The 19873-nt window shown below is 38.3% G+C and overlaps 1 protein-coding gene across 1 annotated transcript in view; it reads right to left on the reverse strand.

Annotated features, from left to right (window-relative positions):
- SYTL2 (synaptotagmin like 2) overlaps positions 1 to 19873 on the reverse strand; it is a 53006-nt gene that overhangs the window by 18280 nt on the left and 14853 nt on the right. The window contains exons 4-8 of the mRNA XM_027719828.2: positions 11353 to 11501; positions 9258 to 9396; positions 3115 to 3187; positions 2447 to 2546; positions 511 to 1395 (exon numbers count right to left, since the gene is read on the reverse strand). Coding sequence (XP_027575629.1) covers positions 511 to 1395; positions 2447 to 2546; positions 3115 to 3187; positions 9258 to 9396; positions 11353 to 11501 — 1346 coding nt within the window. The remainder of the gene's footprint in view (positions 1 to 510; positions 1396 to 2446; positions 2547 to 3114; positions 3188 to 9257; positions 9397 to 11352; positions 11502 to 19873) is intronic.

Consider the following 19873-nt stretch of genomic DNA (forward strand, 5'->3'; position numbering starts at 1 on the left):
GAATCATTGCTTTTGAGGGTTTGAGCAGATAAAATGACTTAATCCCACTCTAGAGGAAATGCCTACATTGAACAGGTGCTGGGCATCAGACACACACAGAATACAACAACCCAGCATATTTGTGTTTAGTCCTATAAGCAAATCCCCAAGTTACAACTGAATTACTTCCAAGGACAACTGACAGCAATACACTAAAATTTTCAGTTCCTGTGCAGACAGATCTACCAAGCCTTATAAAAGCAATTTTGTCCAAATGTCATCACTTCATCATTCACAATAAAAGTGTCTATAAAGGCTCTGATGACATTACCAATAGAAGAACCTAAAAAAAATATTAATTATGTTACAGCATAAAAATAAAAAAGGTGATTTAGGATTTAATTCTGTAGTACTTAGCACATTCCTACTACTTCTGTTTCCTAGCTGTTGTTAGGTATAAGTGACCCAAAGAGTAATGAGCATGTGCTATATGCTATTGCATACCATTCTTCAGTTCTATTAGTCTCTTACCAGTAAAGTTTTTGTGTGACTTTGATTCATGGCTCAAGATCTGGTTGGATTTATTTTCACGTGCCTCATCAACACTCAGTTCATTATTGCTATTTGGCAGCATATTGCTGGAAGTCTTCTGTGGAGTTTCAAGTTTCTTAGGAAAAACTGTCTTTGTCTGCAAGCTTTCATTAACCGGGAAGACTGACCTATTACTAGTGTCACAAGGGCCGGATGCAGATGTATGTTCTTGTAAACCGTCTATCGTTTTCATTTGTAAAGATGATGAATTGGTTTCTGAAGGCTTCACAGCAGAAATTTGCTTATCCCCAAATGAATCTGATGGGATAGCATAATTTCCACTAATCTTTTTTTTGTCCGATTCTAACAAATCAAGCTCTCCTCTTTCTTTACCATGGTGTAGCTGTGGGCTTTGCAGAAGCCTTTCTTTACTTGTGCTAGATGAAAACCTCACTTGTTTTAGTTTTTCCATTGAAATTGTTGTGCAATCCTCTGCTTCGTCCACAAGAGAGCTCTTCTCAGAATCTCCTTCAAAAATAGTTGCAGTAGAAAGACCATTCTTCTTCTGAGCGTCTAACATATGACTAACACGAACTTCTGAGTCAGTGGAACTTGAACTTGAACTGCGCTTTAGAATGCCCCTGGGAGGTGTACCAGCACCATTAATCCTCTCAGACTGTTTGGTTGGTTTTGGAACAAAGTCTTCTCTTTGTGATACAGAATCTGTTGCTTTATGAATTAATTTTCTAGCTTTTGGGACAGGAGGCTTAACTAATCCCTTTTGTGATTCATCAGTAAGTTCTACAGAAGGCTTCATATGTTTCTTTGTCTCATCATTTTGTAAGTTTGATTTAGGTGGGCTCTCTTCTGAGAATGAGAAAATTTCTGTAAGACATATATAAAGAAGAAATCATGAGTTTACACAACATTCGCCTGCATAAACAGAAAGATATGACAGTGCAGGTCTGGGATGCAGTAATCATACTGGTTTATTAAAAGCAACTGCAGTAAAAACACAGGCAGAAATTTAATATACATGTTAAATCTATTTTTCATTTTGATTTGTATGTAATAGAAACTTTTAGCAAATTTAAATCCTGCAGTTATTTCTTATTCTAGAAATTTTAACTATTTGATGATTCTAAAGACAGAGAGCACCCCAAATTTATCATCAGCAATATTCCTGCAAGGCACAAAGTTTGCAGGAAAGAGCAGCTTTTGAATATGCATACACATCTTCAGGGTCAGAACATAAACAACAATCTACAAAAATGGAAACAGGCTATTTCTACAGTCACATGGAACAAGGTAAAATGCAGAAATAATCTCCTGGCAGGGAGATGAAGGGTTTTTTATTATTACTGTGCAAGTCTTCCTTTTTCCTGTTTGCAAGCTTCGCAACAAAGACAGAAGAGTAATTTCCACATATGACTCTAAATTACAACTTCAAATGACTGTATTGTGATAAATATCACTCATCAACTTGCTTGCAGACAATGCTGCTGGAAAGGGAGGATTTGAAATTAAAATTAAAAAATCAAATTAAAAACATAAAGATCAAAGAGAGCTAGGCTGCTTCTGTTGAGCTAATAGCAATGACTAGAAGGTCATAAAGGGAGCTATGCCAAATTCAAAGAAATGTTGCTGTCCTCTTAACAGGAATTCTGAAGAAACAGCACTCTGAGATGAAGTTCTCAGTACTGACTGGAACTATGAATAAAAGAAAGGAAGCAAAACATATTTATTCATGTAAACAGCCATTTCCTGAGTATATGCACATGTTTTAGATGAAGTTTGAAATAAACTAGTTGATAACTCCAAGGAGTTAAAGGCAAAACAGGTTTTGATAGCTTTCAAAAAGAAGCAACAAAAGTAAAAATAATTTCCATATAAACCACAAGAAATTCACAGTCATATGCTAAATAAGCATATTCACCCTTCTCTGATAGCTGAGGTACAATGGCTGGTCTGTTTTCTGATTCCCCAAGGTTCACGTCATCATCTGATGCAGTGGAATTAAATGGATTTCTTCTTTGCTAAAAACAGAATGAACACCATAATTGTAGTCAAATTGTTATATCAGTACAGCCTTCACAAAACAAACACAAGTGCAGTGATTTCCTCTGCCTCACTTACCTGTCAGCAAAGAATCTGAAAGCATACCTCTTGATTTGAATACATGACAAAACCCCTAAACAATATGAATCAAGAACTATCAGAAATGCCAGTGATAGCCTCAATTTGTTCTTTCTGAAGTCACCAACAACAGAGATAAGCTACCACTCAAAGACACTTGAAAATCCCAAGTTGTTGCAAGTTAAATAATTTTATCTCTAGTTCTGTGATATTGGAACACAGCAGGACAATCCCTTTTGGTAGCTGAAGAAGCTGGAAACCAGGTCAAGAACACCAACTACAGATGTAGCAGCACTTCAGTGCTGAACTTTTAGTGGCTTTCATTATCTCCCTCCAAAACAAAAAGAACACTCCTTTTTTCAAACTTATTATTTTTCTTCCTCAAATCTTTAATTATCTTTACCACTGAAGCAAATAACCACACAAAATGTAGAAGATAACTTCTGCCATATTCAATATCAGTCATACCCTTACTGATGAGACTGCTGCCTTCATAGGCCTTTCCTCTGGGTTGTCTAACATGGAGGTTATTGGTTTAGAACTGCAAAGGAAAAGTATATAACAATTTCAGAAAACAGACATTGCTTTTGGCCTTTATGAAAAAGCAAAACAAAGATTCATTTATACATAGTCAAACACAACTTCTCGGCACCTGAAGTTTTCTTTTTAACCTGTTGTCATCAGGTTTAGAAGTAAAACTTCTCCTTTCTATAGCAAAGGGGATATTCTTGCTATTTTGTTTCCTTGCAAAAATTTCTTTTCTTGTTAGAGAATTCAATCCAACTTCTACATGGCACGACAGAAACTATGTTTTTTGATATGTTTTAGATGTTTGAGCAAGATTTATGTCAATATAGCTACTCTTCAAACAATAACACTGCTGCCATCTCTATCCTTGGCCCACATTTGTCCTTCTAGGACTGAAATCAAAGAGGAGGAAAGTGCCCAAATGTGATTTAAAAAAAGTTTTGCAAAGTGTCCAGATCAGAAAAAACAGAGGAATCCCATCACCACTATAGCAAAGATGTAACATGGCACAGATGACAACACATTCACTCAGCTTATAAGATATTCTTTCAATTAAGATCTATAAAATTTATAGTTTGATAGCATAAGTGAAGTTATTACTTGTGATAGTAAGTATAGTCCAGATATGGCAAAATTAAAACAGCTAGAAGAGACATTATACCAAGAATTATTTCATCTATTTGCAGATGATGCAAGGTTTTTTTTCCAATCAGATTTTTACTATTTATCTCAACATTTCAGATATGAAAAATCATTTGTTTTTTGAACATGAAAGTTAGATGTGGATTTAAATATGGTCTTCATATAACAAGCACATTCAGTATCTTAATTTTATGTAGAAAATGTTGACATTAACCAACATACATATGATTTTGCGGATGGGGAACTGTACAAGGCAGGAAAAGTTTGTATTCTCCAGATAGGAAATATGACCTCAGACTGGGAAGGAAAGCAACTTCCTTGGTTTTTCAAATACAGATGTATGAAGAGATTCCAATACTGAATATTTCTTTGGTCAATGATCTTTGTTATGGGTGAAAAGACTTTCAGGTGGGAAGTAGCAGAGCCACAAGGCATCTCAGGACAAGAATCATCATCCTGCTCTCATCAAGTTCCAGGTTCTCCTCCTTGCATGAATAAAGATCTCTCCAGTCAGGTAACTGGTAACAGTCTGCCCTCCTGAGAGGAGAACAACTTTCCCATCTTCTCCAGGGTGTAGTACAGTTAACTTCAAAGTTTGGGGGGGGGGGGGGGACGGACACCCTCTAGCAGCCACCCTTGAAAGGCTAGTGGCCTCTGGACTGCTAAGTGTGTCTAAGAAGTGACAGAACTTCCATTTTACAAAAGGAAAGCCATCATTATGGGGAAGATAATATGATAGTATTGAGCCGTGTGAACACAAGGGTAGCAAAAAAAATATGAGTTGCAATTGGAACTGCAATTGGTCTTTTGGTTCAATACTACCTTTAAGAAATATATCACCATGCACAGAGACTTAAGGTATGAGCTGATCTTGTAATGGAAACTATCTTGGGTGAAAAATAAACTCTTCTTACTTTTCAACAGTAACTACAGCAGCCTCTGACATGCACACACCAGATTAGTAACAGATTACTATTGTTCTTTTTATTCTTTGCTGATGCTAAATAAAAAAAAAATCTAGTTCTTAAAGAGCTAAATGTTACAACTTCTAATTCCTTTTAAAGAATATCATTCCACATTACTGTTTTTAACCTTAGTTTTAAATACCTTTTTTTTAAGTCCAAAAAAAATATATATATATACATACATATATATATAAAGAAACTACAGAAACTGGAGTTTGTGTTCTTGCTTTTATAAAGCACTTGAGCTTATGTTTTTGTTTTTAAGAGCACCTGTGTGCTCCTGCACTTTGTGTCTGGTCTGCATTATCTACTACCAAACAGAACAAACGATCTTAATTTTTAAGGTCTAGGTCACGAATACTTCAACCCTTCACTCATTGCACCCTGGGCTGCAAGAAACCAGTAAAACATTCTTCAATGTAGTTTTTCCAGGTTAGGAGGTAACTTTTGTTTCATTAAACACACACAGTCCCACAATCTTTAATGCAATCCTACTTCAAGCTTACCATAAAATAACTAAAGAGTTGTTTACTTGGTGTTACATACTGAAAAAATGACATCCAGGATCCTACAACTAAGATTCACAACAAAGGGTCTGAAAATCAGTTTACCCACAACCCATACAGATGAGAAAACTGAACAAACAGTTCTAAGATATGCTGCATTCACAAGGCTAATCTAAGAGTGTATGAGGGCAAACTGATAAATACACACAGATTAAAAAAATTCCACACTTCAATTCAGCAAAACAAAGCACCAAGAACCACAATGAAGGCCCAAACCCCACACAGATTGGAGAGCAACCAAGAGGCAACAAGGCAAAGGCAAGAGCGAAGCTGGAGAAAGGGCTTGCAGATTTGCAGGCACTGTAAATACATAGATTTTAAAAATTAGGGCTTTTGTGCAAGTTTTCACCTTGCAGAATTCTAGGACCCACAATTGTCACCTGTTCAGCATAGGCTAAGAATACTTTCTAGATTAGGGAAGAAAACAACATCCAAATCTTAATTTGAAAGATAACTCCCGTTTTTTGAGATTCAGCATATAGATGGCATCACTCAACAGAGGCAATATTGACAGTCTGATTCACCCTTTGAAAATTCATTCTGTTCGAGGTTACGCCTTCAAAGACACTTCACATACCTGCCTTGTAAAGGTTCTGGTATGCAAGAAAATTATCACAGTGATATAAGACTCAAGAAAGAAATAACTCATAGAAATAACTCATATTCATTATGGAATTCAGGTATTTGGGGTGTGGGGATAAAGATCACTATGCTGATTTTAAGAATATAGTTGTGGTCTGATTTCTGTTCCACCTAGTATAGCAGCACCCTAATTCAACAGCAGTTGAGCTGGCCCCAGGGCTGGATTTCATCCTTAGCAATCTACAAACAGGCCTACCAGAACTGAACTTTCTTTGCACTCAGTAAGAATTGTTTTGGTTTAAGAACAGGATCCAGAACAAAAGTAGTCTGAGTAATTTGTTATCATATAACTTTTAGCCCCAATCATCAGGTTAGAAGCTCTGTAGTTTAATGCAAAGACTGGAAGCCAGTCCTGACCCAAAACACACTCTTAGAGGAAAAAGGCAAGAAAAGAAAAAAAATCCCAAACCCCAAAATTCCCACAACCTTATCCCTAAAGCAGCACTTTAAAATGTTTTAGAAGTCCAACTACTTGAACCACGGGTAGGTTTTGGACACCAGAAGCTGTGAACTCCCCTTATGCAATCCCGAGCTCCAGAACGATACTATGCTTGATCCTCTTAGTTCTAGCTATGTTAAGACTATTGCATTGTAAGAGGAAGAGCCAATTAATTCCTTGTGGCTCTGCTATCTTTACAGCCAAATTACATGTTTGTAGACTTTTCCTTCCCGCTCCAACTGCTGGAGTTATTGTTTTCCCACTTTTGTCTTTCCCCTTAATTCCTGCTGGCAGTAGAGACAGGTTCACAGCCATGACAGACCAGTTTCTTTCAAAGTCCAGTATCAAGAGAACAGAAAGGAAGAGTATTTTAAAAATGTATGGTGCCTCCTGCAATTTCTCACATGCAGTGTTGTGTAGACTAACCTCAGTCATAGTGAATTAAGACCACACTGAAATCACAAGCAATGAATTGCACAGTCGTGCCACATTCATTTGCTTCGGGTTTTGACATTTTAGAAGCAAATGATCCAAGGCATCTAATCAAGTATTTGTGCAAAGTAAATGTAAGTAAGCATCCAGCCTGCAAATGATAGACCACTTGCAAGGTCCACTTCCAATTGCCTCATAAAACATTGGACTGTGTGATCTTGCTTTAGAGAGAAGATCTTGAGCTATTGGTGAAAGTACAAGTACACATGAACAAGGCATGCAGGCTGATTAACTTCTGGTACAATTTGGAGCAAAAGACAGGAGAGAGTCCCCGATAATAATTATCAAGCTTTGCATGACTGTGATCTGAAATAAGTCATCAAATCACCTCAGGCTGAAGACCACTCTCAAATTGGTCATATTTCAAATAATTGTCTACATATTCTTAAACCTTGTTATGTATTTTTGAAGAGGCTGTCCTGGCAATTCATGAAATCTATTACACCTTATCAATCACACGGAATTTGCGAGGAGTTGTAATGACAAGAACAGCATTATAAGGATGTACTTCTTTCAAGGTATCATCATTTCTTCCTGATGTGCAAGATGACATGCAATATTAAACAGCAGCATGTCTTGTGCTGTTCATAAAGAAATAACTTAATAGTAATGTCCTGAAGGTAACAGCCACACTACATTTAGTAACAACTAACTCTGTCAGCTTGGGTTGAGAGGGAAAACAGAGCTCTTTCTTGTGATAAGCAACCTTTATCATCCCTACTGTACAGCTTCATTTTTTGGGATGTCTATAACAAAGCAGTTTATTTGATCTTTTTCAGCACAGTGGGGTCAAGACAAACACTTCTGAGTTCATTGAAAGTCATGAAGGGTAAGAAAGACCAGTAACACAAACCAGAGTTGTTAAGACTTACACCAGCCTTTGGTGTCATTCACTGTGAATGCGCATGCCCAGTTTACAGACCATGGAAGTGAAAGACTCAATTGCTACTAGGTACTGTACAAATGCATAGTAGGAGACAAGCCTTACTGCAAAGAAAAAACAGGTGAAGTACAGAGAAGGACTTAGAAGACAGACAAGAAAGTGAAAGGTTACAGAGCTGATCAATGGCACAACCCCAAGTAAAACAGTCACGATAAGAAGTAACTCTGGCTCTTACCTCACTCTGTTCTCTAAAAGCACAAACAATAGTTATCTGGGTTACGCCCTGGTTCTTGTTTCCTCAATGGTGTTGAGGAATCTGGCCACATAAAGACATTTCACTTCCACCTGCTGTCACCCTAGCTCTTTCAGCACTTTTCTTCTCAAATGCAGGCTTTTGGAAGGTTTTTCACACAGCCAATGGATTAGACGTAGGTATTTTAAAATCTGAGACAGACAAGTCTGTCTCAGAAATCAACTCAGGCTATTTCAAAACAAAATAAAGCTGTTTGGGATGTTCACAGACTTGAAATATACTGATTTAATGTCAAATCTTTCGTAATTCAGAAACTACTTATCATCTAGCCCTCTTTACAACTATAGTAATTTAGGCATATCCAAGCTGACTATCTTATCTCATATGGAGAAGCTCTGAAAGGAAGCTTCTCCATTCCAGAAAGACATTTACTCTTCTTGGTAGAATCTGACTCATTTTTCTGCAAATATCTAAATATTCTATCTCCTTCCACCTGAAATATGTTTGGTCCTCTTAAGAAATCTCAGAGGTCTTAAACTATTGTACCTAAAAATCTGGAAAATTTTCTTAGTCTCTCATTCTTCACGTGATATGAGGTGTTCAAAGCATGTGTGGATGTGGCACTTGGGGACATGGTTTAGTGGTGGACTTGGCAGTGCTGGGTAAATGGTTGGGCTTGATGATCTTACAGTTCTTTTCTAACCTAAATAATGCTATGATTCAAATTTAAAATTCAGGCTAAATCGATAGTCTTGTCTCATTAAGTAACTGAATGAAGAGGTGCAAAGGTTGTTGTTCCCCTATTACTAACTGCAGAGGACTGACCATGGCCAGCCATTCTAACTAGAAAATCCTAGCCTAACTTCAAGGAACCAAGTTAAATTGTGACATAAGAACATGTCACAGCACCAAGCCTGACAGAGTTCAAGAAATGTTTGTACAATGCTCTCAGGCACAATTCTCCTTCACAATTTTTCTGAGAAAAGGCAAGCTGAAGATTGTTCTTCATTTGAATATAGAACAATTAACAATGCATGACTATGTGCCTTTCACATGCAGAGATTTCTTGGACAATTCTCAGGGAACATTTAATGATCTTTGAAATAAGAGATAAGTACAATATTTTGGGTGGAACTTACAGCTCACAAGTTTCACTAGTCCAAATATATACATACTAGGAGCAATTAAACAGACAGCTTACCTTGAACTAATTTTCAGTTGTTGTTGTTCTTCTTGATGTTCCACAATGCCATGTAAATCTGGTGGCACAGAGACTTCTTCATTAACATTGCTCACCCAGCTGGTCTTTGGTTTGCTCATTTTGTTCTGACTCGCTTCAGCTAAAACATGAAGCAAGAATATTGTTGTCTCCCATATGTTCATACAGGATTTCTTAAGAAGCAAGTACAAGTATCTGCATTTAGTCCTACAGCTATTCTAAAGTCTGCTATATTGGAATTATTTTCAGAAGCAGATCTTGTGCCTTCTGAAGACTAATTTTTTTAATGCTACTAGAAAACTCAAATACTATTCTGAATACTTCACTCTACTATTCCAGATATATCTGTTGATCCTGTAGTTCTTGCAGCTAGATATAAAAAATTCAACCTCAGTGTCCTGAGGAAACAAAAATTATTAAACCATAGAAAACTGAAAATGTGCTGAAGTACAGTTAGTCAAGTCAATTATTCCCTTTCTACAGCAGTAAACTAGAAGTTGGTCATAACTCACTTAAGCAGAAGGTTAATCCTTTATGGACAGAATTACCACAAGAAGTTAAAAAGTTAAGTATAAACCAACCAAACAAACAAAAAGCTCCACCTCATTCAGCAAATACAAATACATTTGCATTTCTTTTGAGGGTGGGACAGAATCTTATTCTGATAGCCACTTTCAGAGTAAGAACATTATATTGTTTCCTCTACTGCTTTTTGCACTTCTCCAAAAGTTTAGAAGAGAAGAATTGCTTAGTGTACAAAAATAAACAAGATTTTTATTCTCACTTTTGCTATCTGTAAATGCAAGCAAAAATATCTTGCCATCTCATGAGTCATTTAAACCAAGCAAGTGCACGGAGTTCCTAATGTACCAATATTCCTCTTTGTTCGAGTAATAAGATTGGGATCAATTAACCTACCTTTAATATATTATGGATTTAAGTAGTTTCCTTTAAGCTATAAGTTACTGTGAAATTCAGCTAGAATTTTACAGCTGATTTCCATGACCTTCAAGTTCAAAACCAGCCAAAATCACAAAGATACCACAATAACCACCAATGATTTTTTTTTTGCATTCTTTTCTGTTTCAGGCCTTCTCGTGTTAGCTTAAAAACTCAGAGCACTAACTTCAAACTGACTAAACCAACATTATTCAAACTCCTCTCTGAAAACAAGGCTAACTTGTATTTATAAAACCTATAGAAAGCAGCAAGCTATAGTCCAGCCACAGTATTGAGAGAAGGATCTTATTTGCTTCACTAGCATGTATCAAAATCCCTCAATAGAACCTATAAAACCAAATAACACAAATATCAGTACAACCTGGTAAGCATAATGTAAGCCTTGTCCTTCTAAATCAAAAGGACTTAGTAGAATTAGAGGAGATTAGGAGGGGATGGAGGTCGATTTTTCGAAGAAAAAAAAAAATCACTTTCTGTACAAAGAATGATAAAATAGACCAGAAATCTTTAGATTAAAAAGTCAGATGCTAAGAGATTTATAATGGAGGTCTATAAAATCCTGTATACAACACATTGTATATGTTTTGGTGACTATAGACTGACTGTTCACTCTCTCTCCCAGGGATAAAGTTCATGGTGACCAGGGCACTCACCATGATGTGGGCATGCTGGGTGCATTTAAAGTTCATATGGACACAGGATGCCAGTTCTAGCTGCCAGAGTTTCCAGCACATATATTTCAATTAGTTATAACCACTATCTCTAGCTTGTGGTGCCTACCATTAAGCCTCCAAGGTCTCAGACTAAGCACCCAAAATCTTGCAAATCCATGTTAAAGAGCAATTTCCTCAATCTCTAATTCTTTGCGTGTTCCTAAGTAGCTCACAGGGCCTCAGAAATGGAAATGAGAATGAGTCTAGAAGTGCAGAGAGCTTTTAATATACAGCGTTTGGGGAGAGGAAAGCTTACGCTGTAAATTATATGGGAAGTCTCTTTTTTTGCATCACTTTCTGCTTGTAGAGATACCAATATTCTTCTTGGATTTCACAGAGAAGTGTTGGAGGTTAGCTAAGTAAGAACCAGCCTTTCCAAAACAAAATACAAGACAAACTCTTACCAACAGTGGCAGGCTTCCGGCGCATGGAAGCCCTAATAATGTCTGCTCCGTGTATCTTATCTCTGTGCCTCTTTGACTTCGCTTCATAAAACCACTGCCCACTCATATTCTTTAGCTGAACATCATCTTTGACTTTTTCTCGTAAATGCCTGAGGAGGACAAAAATGGATAAATTAGATATACACACAAAATGTATTTATGTGAACAGAATAAAAGTCAGAGTTTTTGTTTGTTTTGGAGAGCTGGGTTGTGTTTTGTTTGTTGAATTTTTTAAATGCTGTCTCAGCATGCTACTTCCATCTTTTTACCTGTTACTTTCCTTATTTATTTATGAAGGATGATGGTGATCTGGACAGGGGAGAGCCTCAGCCTTGTTCCTTCAACCGATGCTCTGAGGGTAACTCTTTAAATATAAAAAGTTTCACTATGAGAAACACTCAAGCAGAGACAGCTCTGGAGAAGTCTCCAGTAACTGCAGATCTTGACCTACTGCCTTCAAAGGCCAGTTTTCCAAGATTAAAACTAAGATAATCTAGCAGAACAACATAGTCTGTACCAAAATTAAGAGCATGGCTACTTTGGGGCTCAGAAGATGCGTCTTCACGCTTTTCATGGGGCACTGCTTTTACACACACACTCCAAATGTGGTCTGGAAGCATGATACCATTTTTTCTATAAGTTACACAAATCCTTATATGAATACAATGAGTTACAAAGGAAGACATCATCCCATGGAAATAACAAAAAAATAAGTTTCTGCCATTTATTAATCTACATATATCCATCAGGTGAACTGCAGCCATTTTAAATATTATTTTTTATAATTTGATTTCAGGCTGCAGGGTCACCCTGCTTTTATGAAGCATGCTTGAACAGAATAAGGAGTTACTGTGTCCAATCTGAAAGCTTGTTTTCTTTCCTTGTTAGGCATGTATCATATTAGGCATATGCTTATACATGGCCTGGAGACTAACCTGCAGACCAGGAAAGTTACTACACAGATTTAGACAGTGCTTAAACAAAAAAATTGAAGTCAAGCTTCATCTTCCTTCTTCATTTATGCCCTTTCCTTAAGCAAAACAAGCTAATAACAGAGCCTAAGGGAGAAACCAAAACAACTCCAGTTACTTGGGCTTTCAGGTTAAACAAAATTCCCATTGCTGTGGGACAGTACTGTCTTCCACAGGCCTGGTGGACAACCGTGAATGGTTTCTGTTGGAAGGGACCTTTAAAGATCATCTAGCCCAATCCCAAAGAGGTTCATGACAGTTTTACTTTTCTCAGGAGTTTAGGAAACAGAACTTCTACTGCAATCAAGTAATTGTGTTGACAATCCTTCTATTATAGGTTGCAGATTCCACCGTCAAATATGGATAAACATTCACAGCAGAGAAACAACACTAAGCCAGTCCCTTACAGTAAGATAGACCATCCTTACCTGTCACTCAACTACTCCATCTTGGTATGGCCAGAAATAAAAAGCCTAATTTGAATGCATCAGCTATATTAGAATTTGAACTTAAACTTCTTTTTGAAAGCTCTGTCAAAAGTTAGTCCCTCCAGGCATGTAAACAACTTCTGTCTCAAATCACCTACATACAGCTGAGACTGCCAGGAGTTGAGGTCACCACTGCCAGTTTTAATGCCAAGATTCAACAGTCCATAGAATTACTGGACTATTTAAAATTTGTCCCTCCCTCTTGCTTATAGCTCCATGCCTCTTTAAGAGCCAAAATATGCACTTCTCTTATGCTGCAGGTCTTTTAAGTTGGAGCAGGAACACAGCAGTAGCTTCACTGTCCTCAAGTAAATAAGTTACTCAGGTGTGAGCCAGCTCCTCATTGCTCAGACAGTTTATGAATACAGCCAGCAGGAATAGTGGAAATACGGAAGGCCAGAACTTTTTACGCAGATGACTGCATCTCCCTTTCACCTTCTTTCCCACTTGTTATTTGTCTTCTCAGAACAGATGCCCCTTAGGGCGAGGGACTGGCTTTTCAGCTATTTGTACGGCCTGCAGGGCAGCAGAGCTCTGACCACAGCTAGTGCTTCAGGGCGCTATGACAACATATGCCAAGGGAGGTTCTCTAGTGGGAAGGTACTGAGTCACAGGACAAGTATTCGATGTCCTCACCCTGTTTGATTCAACCCTTTCACCCTACACACACTGCTCACCCCTTTCCCCTTTGTATTCAGCCACTGAAACTAGGGTGTGGTAGGAGACCTTTCCAAGTCAGCTCAGACCAGATCAAGCTCAGCTCCACTGCAGAAGTGGGCAGGATCACAGGCCTCTCACCTGTCTCAGCCTACTTACCTGCTTGTTGGACTCTCAGATCTATGACTGACTACATAACACAAACAGACAGAGACAGAGGCATGGATTTGTCATAGCTCTAGACTCACTAAATATCACCCATGGCCCATGCAGCTGTCATTTTTGCTAAAATGAATGTCAAGCACTTTGCTCCCACCACTGCTTGCTGCCTATGAAAGTTAGTGTACCTTAACTCCACCAGCTCAACAGATATTCTAGACTTTGGGAGATAACTGTGCTTGCTAGCAGAGGTATAAATGTGCTCTCAATTTACACAGCACTTACTTTACAAATGACCTTCTGCCTGATGGGGCTTGTATAGTAGGAACAGATGGATATTCACAGCAGCTGACTTCCAAACAACTTTTGCCTTCTCTTCTCACCTTGAAGCTTGGCTTACTTGTCTCTTCAAAAGAAGTATTTAGCCTCTCAGTCCCATCTTTTGAGGAACTAAGAGCAACATCAGTATTAAAGCTATTCCCGGGCATTCCCCAGCCACAAACAAAGAAACAGAGTTCCATTATCAGAAAGACAATTAGTTCTAGGTCTTGGCAGGGAAAAAAGTTTTTAAGCCACCTGTGTTCACCAATATATCATAATCTTGTAACCCCAGCAGCTGTTTTTGAGACAAATGGGAATTTTTACAATGCTAGTTGAATTCTCAAGGTTTACTACAAGCAGGCCTTAGCAGTAATATCAAACTGCTTGCACTGTGTGGGCCTGTTTCACTGTTAGGAATTAGATTTAGATTGTTGTTTACCTTGAAAGGAACTGTGGAGAAATCAGACTGCAGCCATGGTTTTCCACAGCTTCCATGCCTCCTAGCACACCACAAGAGGATTAGAAGCCAACAGTTGATTCTGTGCCAGCTCCCCAGTTAACAGAAAGGCTAACCAAGTTGTCATTACATTTTTCTCTTGGTGATCAAAGAACTACTAGGCATCCAGATTAAGATTCAGATTGCAGGCTTACTTGCCAAGTTTGCAATTAGGAGAAAATGCAGTAACAGCTTTACATATGATGTGAGTGGTCTGTTAAAACGCCAGTTAGCCTATACTGCACTTTTCAGAGTGAAACAGCGTAAAGTCATAATGAAGCTGGTGCCCATTTCTCCTCTAGGAACATAAAACTCAAGAAAATAAAGGTACATAGTTAGAAGGAATTCACTCCAAAATCCTCTTTTAAAATAAGCCTGAGTTCCCCATTGCTTAATATACTTTTTCCACTGTGCCAAGGTGAAACCTGTTTTATGGCAAGACGGCAAATTCTTCATCCCCCCTGGGGCATTAAGTACATGTAGAATTACACTGAATGGGCATACAAAGCCCAGCACACTGCGGGCAAATAGAAAATCTATGCATGGATTAATTGGGTTGTTTCTCTCCACCTCTGGAACACCTGATAATGGACTAAATCACAGATTTCCTGCCTTACAGTGATATCATGTGATTTATTTGAAAGAAGGTTGTTGCTGAATTGAAGTGCCATCTCTGGCAGTGGCAAATGCCCAAATGGGAGCTGCTTTATCTTATACAAACATAACACAATACTAAGAAATGGAAGCAAACCAAGTATGGGCAGCAGGCAAACTTTGGGAGAGTACTCCAGGTTCTTCACAATGGGATGGAGCTCTTTTTCCTTCAGCAGATCTGCCTATCTGGAAAGAAGTCAGTCAGCTGAGGGCACAACACTTATGAGATGTCCCTGATTTGGCTGAAGGCAATCTCCAAGCCAGCATACTAATGTGTATGCTTTGACCTTCAGCAGGTTATACCTACTAAAAAGTAAGCCCATTAAAAGTTAATCAGAGGTCCCTGGTAAAACACTAGAGCCAAGTAAATTATTTCAGAACTAGTTCTAAGAAAAGGCTTGAGTTTCAATTAATAACAATTAATTTGTACTTCTCTTATAACAATACCTCTGAGCAGTGTGTGAGAGCAGATTCTACTTGACAAGAGGAGTTGCAAAGATGTCTCACTTTGTATTTTCAGCAAAAGAGTTCAAGCCATCTAATTCTTAGTCTCTTACAATAAATGAACCAATCAATCAATAAATCAATCAATTAAATTATTTTTTTATCACTAAAGGGTAGATTAAAAAGATTTTCTCACATTATAAACAAGCTACTTGTTGACACAAGCTTATGACCTAAAAATAGAATTAATATGCCACAAAGAGAGTTTAGGTGGGTTTTTTTCATGCTTTTAAAATCAGCTCCACAAGAATTGTAGGATGTATTTACTTATTAGTTGCGCTTGCTTACTACTAGACTAATTTGAATTCCTGGAGGCTTAAGGATAACCTCAGTATCCTGACAAGAACCTCAGAATCATGTTGCAAAAGGTGATGATCTGACAGGATCTTGTCATATCCTTAAGGCGTAAATTTAGAGAAAGTTGTTATTTGTGGCATCTCCAACCCTAAGTAAGCTTTCAAAAAAATTCAGTTTGAGTCCGAAAGCATGTTGGTCAGCCTAAGACCTCAGCTAGACACAAATTTCACTGGTCAGGACAGAATGCAGAGCACATACAAACATATCACGCTCTTGCCTTGCCTGTAAGCCACACCTCTTTAACATGTTATTTTTCCATTTACAAATGTTCAGACTTTTGTCATGAAGTAGTGCAAATGATATAGAAAGGATTTTGCAAAAAAAAGGAGCAGAGAACTCATAAAATGAACATTTCTGCAGAGTTCACCTTTGGATAGAGTCCCTAGGTGTTGTATGGCAACGACAGTGATTCTTCAAAATTCTGAAGTTATAATCAGTGCTTCATTACCTAACTATGCAGACACTACCAAGCTACCACAGTCATCTGAGTGAGTATTGAGGACACATTTGGAAAATTTCTAGAACATTTGGAAGAAATAATTGGAGGAAGAGTAGGAAAAATGTGCAATTCTTTTCAAAAATAAGGTTAGCTTTGATAGCAGCTCTATCTTCAGTCAATCTTTTAAACATCTGTGGTGGAGGGAAACAGTTTTCCCCCTGAAGTTATAAAATGGTAAATCCCCAGGGGGTGGTGACCCTTGAAAGTTTGAGCCAATGAGTGCTTCTGCAAAATATAAACATATCACAAGCAGACCGGAAGAGAAGGTAGTTGTGTTCATCTCACACCCGTGTTCAAAATCGCCTCCACCGAGAGCCTTGCCTGTGTTAAGCACACCCTCAAAACTGTTACATCTAACAGAAAAGTATTTTATGAAGATTTTTAAGAATGTATTCTGGTGACAGTCACTGAATGTCATTTGCACACTTTAGTAGTAAGTCTGGTTACCCCAATACCAATATTAAGCTCACTTTGATATCTTAAATATATCCTATCACACAAAAAAGCACCTTCCTTCTAACAGAGTGTGATATAAGGAATACTGCCTTGAAAAGTAAATGAAGAGGATATCTGTTAAAGCTGACCAGAACCTAAAAAGCATTTACATTGGTTTCAACAGCCACTCACTCCTAGCAAAATCATATCCCTGAAGCTTTCTTTTTTTTTGCAATGCCACTCCAATGTATGTATCAAAGGGGTTTGGCACACAGCAGTCACCACCCATCCACCACACAAACACATCAGAATTTCCCCTATCATTAACCTCCTTCAGTCTTCACAGGGAGCAAACAATCCCAAGCACAGGCCACAAGAGCACTGCCAGGAGGTTCTGCAGGGAAGGGTTGACAGCCACAGCAGAGATCCCTGTCACAGAGACAACCACAACAGCTTTCTGCTTCAGACATGCTGGTGCCAGGGGCCAGCCACTCCACCACAGAAGAGTCACCCAACCACACTCCACAACTTCACAGACAGATATATTTCCACTCACGTTACTGTCTCCAGAAAGGGCTCAAAATTATTTTAAATCTGAAGCACACATCTATGAAAAGAGTCCTTAGGGGCTATGCTAACAGTACTGCCAGGAAATTCAGTTATGCACTTAGCCCACTCACTTGTTCAATGCTGGAGCAGGGCATATCAGAGATTCCTGGACAGGAATAAGGACAACAACAACAAAATAAATAAGTTGGTAATATGCTGAAAAACAGCTTCTAGTCTTGTCAAGCTGTCACTTGACTCTCACATGTTAAGCCTTTTCCCCCTTCCCCAGCAGCACTGCCACTCAGTGACTGACAGCAGCTCCTGGAGCAATGAAGCAAAGAGAGGCGTCTTCTTTCACTAGGAATAAAAAAGGATGCAATGTCTTTTGCTTTCGTTGCATCACACCTGCTTGTCATCTGAGATTTCTTCATCAGCCTTTTGCCAGTGAGAAGAAAATACCAATATCCCCTCTCCTTTGAGACAAGCCTCAGCAGAGGTGAGAAAGGAAGCAAGCATGCTGTTCCCAAAGCAGTGCTGTTCTAAACTTATAATCTTGATTCAGCCCAACACAAGAGGAGCTGCAGAATGGGGCAAACACCTTTTACAGTACTCAACAGGCCAAGAATTAAAGCAGACTGCCTTAAGGAGGCTGCAGACCAGCCTAATCAGTGCAGTTTTACTACAGATTAGCAATACTGGGAACTGTTAGCAGGGAAGTGACTCTATCAGGTGACTTGTAAAATTCCACTAGGAAGTTGCTCAAAGAGGATTTTGTCATGTTACCAGTTTGTCCATGCTCCAGGAACATGGCCCAGATTATGAGAATACCCTTCAAACCTCAGACTTTCTTCTAGAGGAAAAAAAAAAAATCACATTAAAAGACTTCCATTATATACACATACAAACAACACTTTGTCAGAGTGTGATGTTTGAATGATGACAGTTGATCCCAGCTCTTGGATCAAGATCCCGGGTGTGCAGGGTTGCAGAACCCAAACTAAAATACTGCATCTCTTTGTCTGGAGATATAATTCAAGTAGTGTTTTAATATATAAGATATAAAAAGCAAGCTCCATGTGCCAAAACTAAGCAGAAAAATCCATTTCATATATAAGCTTCCAGCTTCTCAGAAGTTATAATATTCAAAAACCAGAAGAGACATCTTATTGACGAAACAAACATGATGATTACAGGCTGCTACAACCTGCAGTCTCTTGTATTTTCCACCACGCCCTCTTGAACTAGAACTACAAAGGGCAAAAGTGAAGTTGCATGGACAAAAATACTTGTTGACAGTCCTTTCAGGCCACTACTGAGAGTGGCTTTTTTGAATTTCTGTTCCAAGATGGGTTCCTTTCCCCAAATGCTGTTTTCAAACTCACATCTACAATTACTTTGCCTGAACACTTTCAGATCTGGCACTGATGTAACATTCCAAGACTAAACCCAGTGTTTTTCTACGTAAAGTAAATAAAATGCCAGTTCTGTTACAAGAAAGTCAGTTTACTGTTTTTTAAAGCAGAAGACAAAACTCTGTGGTAAAAACATCGCCTCAGGTTGCATTAAGATGGGGGGGGAGGGCAGGGGTGAACATTGCCTGTAATGATTTTTCCCCTCAGTCTTCAGTAAAACAAATGCCTTGAGAGGAGAAGCTTTTTTAACCAGTAGAAGCTATTTACCCTTTATTGCTCTTACACTAAAAGAAGCAAGAAGAATAACTCTACGAAATGACGACCACATGCTGATAAAACAACTTCAAGGCTGCACAAACATATACAGCAAAATGAATAATGCTCTTAGGGCAACTGGCAGACTGCTGTTTCCTTTGCAGGGTATAGGGTATGCCTACACAGAGGCCATTTGTCAAAATAACCTTTCTCACCAGAAGAAAAGCATCAGAGATGCATCATGGTTGGAATAATTTCAAAACATTTAAATTGGAAATAGAGGACTTAATGAAGAACATCACAATGAGAAGGAATCTTAGACAAGACTACCAAATCAGTGAGAGAAAACCCTACCTTCACTGAGACCTGTAAACATTTATTTGTGTTATAGCACTTTGAGTTTTCTGCACCTCAGGCTCCCTTTTTCATTATATGTTCACTTATTATTTGATGTACCTTGTAATAGATAATTTCCTTCACACTGAAAAAAAAAAAGAGAGCTGACTACTAAAATCCTCACTCTTTAGGAGGCAGCTATCAGCTGAAGCAACTATTTGACTGATATTTATGCCTGTGTAGATAACTTTTTCAAAGTCATATGGGCAACGCTGCTTTTCTTGTATGCACTTCTAGTCATAGCAGTTACCAGTAGTAGCTCCAGGAAAACCTCCTAGCACATAAAACACCCCAGAATAACAACATATTACTCCATCTGTGACACTACA

Source organism: Pipra filicauda, unplaced genomic scaffold, assembly GCF_003945595.2.
Source record: "Pipra filicauda isolate LSUMZ 115617 unplaced genomic scaffold, ASM394559v2 scaffold141_size4267151_pilon, whole genome shotgun sequence".
NCBI classification, from domain to species: Eukaryota; Metazoa; Chordata; class Aves; order Passeriformes; family Pipridae; genus Pipra; species Pipra filicauda.